The 6,106-nt window shown below is 34.3% G+C and overlaps 1 protein-coding gene across 1 annotated transcript in view; it reads right to left on the reverse strand.

Moving 5' to 3' along the window:
* LOC123690186 overlaps positions 1-4,610 on the reverse strand; it is a 145,997-nt gene extending 141,387 nt beyond the window's left edge. The window contains exon 1 of the mRNA XM_045633296.1: positions 4,378-4,610. Within this exon, the coding sequence (XP_045489252.1) occupies positions 4,378-4,594 (217 nt within the window). The 5' untranslated portion in view covers positions 4,595-4,610. The remainder of the gene's footprint in view (positions 1-4,377) is intronic.
* Between the last annotated feature and the right edge of the window lie 1,496 nt (positions 4,611-6,106).

A 6,106-nucleotide genomic window follows, 5' to 3' on the forward strand; every position in this document is an offset into this window, starting at 1 on the left:
ACAATATTTTTTAACAACAGAGAACTATAATTTACTGAATATAATTTAGTAATTACTAAATTATATTCAGCAAAATATAGTTCTCTATAATACAGATTTTATATCTGTTGGGTGATTAGTTAATTTTATCCTCCTTAAATAAAAACATAATTATAATCTTAAATTCAGATTTGAAGTGCTTCAGTAATACATCAATTAATATTACACTACACAATTCCCAATCACGCTACTAGCTTCGATGATAGGAAATCAAACGTTGTTATGCATTTTTTCAGCAATATTTTACGTAGTAAATGCCATTAAAAATATGTCATTAATTTCTTGAGCGGGAGACTATTATCTGCATCTCTCATAACATCGACCTAAGAAACCTACTGCGTTTGTCTAACACTACCGATCATATGTATCAAAAACAAATCTTAAAACAGATTCAGAATCAATAAAAAAACCAGTATTAGCTGAATTAGCCTTGATATGTTTTTTAAAATTCGTGATAGTTCTACCGGATTACTATGTAGCCCTCGTAGTCTACGGCGTAGACCCCCTCCATCTGCTCATTTATAGCACTTGCCAAACTATAGTATCATAGCTTGAAGATCTAAGGAGTAAAGATAGGATAGTCTAAAACAATTCTTACAAGTAATGTAGCTCCTTACGTTCGATGTAATATTGTGTATATTAACAAACTCAGTTTGTTTTTGCACTGGTCAAGTTTGCTAAAAGTCACTCTACAGTGAAGCTATTCTTGAAAATATCTTTGGAAAAAAAAGCTATTAAAAAAAATATATTAGTATACTCAAACAATATTGTCTTGTTTAGGCATATGTCACTAATTACGAGAATTTTACAGTAACTGAGATATTAAAGGAATCTAAAATAGCAGTATGGCCCCGTGGCTACAGCTTCCGACTCTCGCCCTAGAGGTAGGTTCGATCCCCGGCTATGCACCAATGGACTTTCCTTCTATGTGCGCATTTACCATTCTCTTGAATAGTAAAGGAAAAACATCGTGATGAAACTGGTTTAAAAATTTTAGTTTTTTTTACCCAAAAAAGTCGGCATGTGTCAGGCACAGGAGTCTGACTTACTTGCCTATTAGATTGACAAACGATAGAAACACATACAGAAAACTGAGGCCCACACTAAAAAAGTTGTAAAGCCGATTTTTAATTAATACATTGAATAAACAACTCCTAAACCACTCTATCAATGTTTATTTATCGCCTAAAGCGAAACTTAATTAATAGGAATCCATTAGCAGATGATTAGTTGATCGGGATAACGGAACGTGCCAGACATACCGAATATGAAAACACGTTATGGCATCTAGTGGTGCATATAAAGCTCAAATATGACCAGACTAATCACATTAGGGGCCGCCAAAGGTAATGCCTATCACCTAAATGCAACGTTTGAATTTATGGACTTGTAATCATGTCATAAGGTTTATACTTAGCTATGTTCGGTGTATTGAAATGGAAGAAATAGTTTAATAAACAAGCATATATCTTCGGTACAGAAAATACTAATAGCTGCAGTTAGATTAACAATATATATATATATATATATTTGTAAACCTTTTGTTTACTCTTCTCTTCTCATTTCCTATAACCCCTAGGTGGGCAGAGGGCGACCACATCGAGCCTCCATCGCGTTCGGTCTTGGGCCTCGTATTTCAATTTTAAAACCTTTTATTTATTGAATCATATATATATATTACCTTGATGGTTGAAAATCTTCCACAGTCTATTTCACGAGGCATTTTCTTTTGCGAACTAGCGAACTGTGGAATCGACTACCGGTGGGTCTTCCCTAAGAGATACAACGTTAAACTATTCAAAATTCAACAACCTTCTAAAAATAGGTGTCTATGGGCTGCGATAACAGCCCTAATTTTTGGGCGTCTGGAGTCTCGTTTGTCCCCCTATGATAAAAAAGTATACATATATACAATATTCTATCTACCGTATATGTTATAATTCTAAAATATATGACAGTTAAAAGTAAAGATGAATGTTACAAAAACTAGTATTTTTTTTAATAATTTACTAGTATTTTTTGCTAGAAATACGGCGGGTTAGGAATTCGCGAAGAATTTGAGCGAGGTGTCTGAACTCCTAGGTTGGTTTTGCAGGAATTTGCAGGAATTAATATGGGCTAAGTTACTCTTATGTATTTAACCGTTTAACAATTTGTATAAGAACGTAACACCAACTATTTTGATAATATCACCAAGAATCACTTGGGTTTTATTAGTAAACAAAACTACTGCGTGGAAACAAATTTCTTTTAATTATGGTCTAATAATATGCAATATGGTTTTTAATAGTTTGATATATTTCTTAATATAAAGATTTGGGTATTACTTATATGATATAATGGCATAGAATATTGTCGGAATCAATATTCTACATTCATTTATAGTTTTACTAGCTGACCTGGCAAACGTCGTTTTGCCATGTATATCATTAATAATAAAAAATAGGGGTTGATCGTAGATGGGTGAAAATTAGGGGTTATATATATTTTTAATGTTGTATCATAAAAAAAATATTTATATTTTTATCTAAGTTTGAAAAAAAATTTAGGGGTGGATTACACTTAACATTTGGGGGGATGAAAAATAGATGTTTTCCGATTCTCAGACATACCCAATATGCACACAAAATTTCATGAGAATCGGGAAAGCCGTTTCGGAGGAGTTTAACCACAAACACCGCGACACGAGAATTTTATATATAAGACATAGATTGTTTAATTAGGAAGTCCAGATATATGTATACTTAATTATACATTACAAAATTGCCTATAAACATAATTTTAAAGGCACGGTGCCTTAGTTAGCATTACACAAGATGATAACTGAAGCTGAAGTTTCCACAAAGTTCTCCTCATAAGCTCACCGCAGCGCACCCCTATCAATTGCCCAGCCCCTGCCCCCTGCCCCATACCTCAATGTTCCTCTAATGATGCCACTTGTTAGGGCTCAACGCGGACCTTCGACCGTGTCACCCGATGAATAACAAATTTTGGACTGATCCTACGCTTTAGTTGGCTGCAATCGCTTTAATACAGGGTGATGCGTAATAAATATACCTGTATATGTGTGTTGAAAGCTTTTGCATGTGTAGAGTTTTAAGACTGTTTGTTTTATTTAAGAATTTAATCCCCGCATTCATTAATGAGTTTCTTTTCGTAAAATTGTCTTTATGCCGATTAAAAAAAGGACGAAGAGATTGATTTGTATTTAACTGTAATTTAAAAATTTAAACTGTGATTGTAACTGTTAAATCAAATCAAATGTACACTTATAAACGTTAAAAAAAATACATTGAATGATTCAAATTTTACATTCATTGCCAGTTCTCAAATCAAGGGCGTAGAACGGAAGAGAAGAACTGGCAATGAACTCTCCGCCACTCTTTTTAATCGCCAAGTTTTTTTTACACAAAGTTTGTAAGCTGCATCCATTACACCATGTTCTATATGACACCTTGAGTAATAAAGAATAATAAAATAAATAAACTAAATTTTCATTAACAATTTATAATTGCGCATAGTTAAACTTTACCTTACGTTAAATAAATTCATTGTATTATTTATTTTACTAGATTACATTAGTAGCAATTTTTGTAAAAGTTTTATTTTGGGTATTATCGTATCAGCATAGACTGTAATCATAATAATATGAAACCCCTTATATGTGATCTTGAACAGGCAATTCCACGTGATAAGGTGATGACGATAAATTTTATTTAATAGACAGATGATCTTCGAACGCCAACGAGTATTCGGGCCTAAGGTTCACAATGTTTACCACCTCACGAGCCAGTGTTAAATATGCATATAGAAAGAAATCTCCACTTGGTCACAACAAGTGTTCGAACCGACGACTTCAGATCTGAGAGTCAAACGCTCAAACCACTAGGCCAACATTGGCCTTGATGCAAAACTTATACATTCACTAACAGTCTAAAGAAACCTCCTTCTGAACCTGTATTATGCTCAAACTGATTTTTTTATGTAATAGAAGGCAAACGGGCAGGAGTCTCGCCTGATGAGACGCGGGAAGACTTTGATTCTATTCAAGAAGTACTTGAAATTAAATTTCAGTTTTCTTTGGTTTTTTTAATGTATCTTTAATGTACTCACTTGTTTTCTGTTTCATATATATTGTTTATCTGTATATAATTTAATCTGTTTTGGCTTTCTGTATTGTCTTAATTATATGTATATATACATAAGCTGTAACATATAATAAAGATTCCTACAGAAATAAAGTTGAATGGGTGTATGTGTGTGTAATAACGATATTCTTCTTTCTTTCTCTTATCTTTCTTTGTCTCTAATCTAAGTTGAATAAAGATGTATTCTTACTGTCGAATTGTTGGGTAGCCTGAGCCAGAAGGGAAGCAAACACCCGATCATCAATCTGCTTCTGGGGACGGTCATCGTCGCTGCTGCTGTATCTATCTCCACTCCATTCGAGCGAGCGCTGACGGCGTACACTACCCGAATTAGCGACTCCATTCGGAAACCCGCCTGACAGTCCGCTCAGCGAACCCGCCTTTGACCGCCGACCGGACCGCTCCATACTTGATGTTTATACCATCATTCTGTGGACGAAAATCTTACATTATTATTGGTGTCAAATGCTTAAAAAAAACAGTGGAGCTACAACCTCTTTAGGTCTTGGCCTAAATTCTAAATCTGTTTCATGATCATTTTTAAATCTAATAGGCAAGTAGGTGATCAGCCTCCAGTTCCTGAACACGTCGTCGACTTTTTGGGTCTAAGACATGTCGGTTTCCTCACGATGTTTTCCTTTACCGTTCGAGCAAATGTTAAATGCGCACATAGAAAGAAAGTCCATTGGTGCACAGCCGGATCGAACCTACGACCTCAGGTATGATAGTCGCACGCTGAAGCCACTAGGTCAACACTGCTCGCTTATATATTATATTTTATTATTATACTATAAGCATATAGTATTTCTAATTTAAATCATCGTATATTATATATTACTAGCTGCCCGCGCGAACTTCGTTTTTCCTTAATTACTAACCTAAGTTTTTAGTACATACCAACATGGAACAATTTCCTATGCTACCCCAGAGACTGTTCGGTTTTCCGGAATGAAAAGTTTTTAGGGTTATTTTTATCTATATAAACCTCAGAGTTCGTTGTAAGTTCTTAACTAACAAATAAAAATAAGGGTTGATCGTAGAGGGTAGATGGAAATTAAGGGTTGTATGTATTTTTTATGCTGTATCAGAAAAAAAAACAAATTTCGTCTAAAAAATAATTGGGTCGGAAACCCCTTATCACTTAGGGGTTTACAAGATAGTAGCCGATTCTGAGACTATATAATATGCATAAAAAAAGCATAACAACAGGTTGAGGCGTTTCGGAGGAGAATGGGAACGAACATTGTGACACGTGAGTTTTATATATTATACCTCTTTAAAAGTTATTTACATGACAGTACAGCCGTAATCCCTAGACATCTAAATCTAAGTAATTTCTATCTAAACAATTGTTCACTTTTTTTATATCTTAATTGTATAGTTTTGTTTTGAAGCAAAATTGAAACCCTACTATCAAATTCCATTCTGCAAATAAAAACTGACACGTTGTTTTATAGCATAACGACGTCGTGAGCGGAAACGAACAACTGTAATAAAGAGCCTACAAGTTGTTTGCTCAGCGACCCAACATAAATAGAAAGTTGGTGAATTGGTGAGGGTGCGTGTTCGAGGCCTAATCCATAGGATTCCGTCCAGACGACGATCGTTTTGTGCACTAAAAACAACTTATATCGATTCAGTTAGAATCTAGTAATCTTCCACGCGTTCAATTGTTTTTATGAAAACTGCAATACAAGCCATTGGTGTTCTAAATTCAAATTTTGTTTGAGTGTGTGAGTGAAAAACTCACACTCAAACAAATTCAAAAATTCTTCTATATTCTATTGCTTCTAGAGGTAATCAAATGTTCACGAGAAAAATATAAGTATCTGATATCTCCTAATTGGAAACGCAAGAAAAACAGGGAGATCTTTAAGAAAACAATAATTATTCCAGTTTTAAAGTCTCACAATACTAGT

This window comes from Pieris rapae, chromosome 22 (genome assembly GCF_905147795.1).
Source record: "Pieris rapae chromosome 22, ilPieRapa1.1, whole genome shotgun sequence".
Classification (NCBI taxonomy): Eukaryota; Metazoa; Arthropoda; class Insecta; order Lepidoptera; family Pieridae; genus Pieris; species Pieris rapae.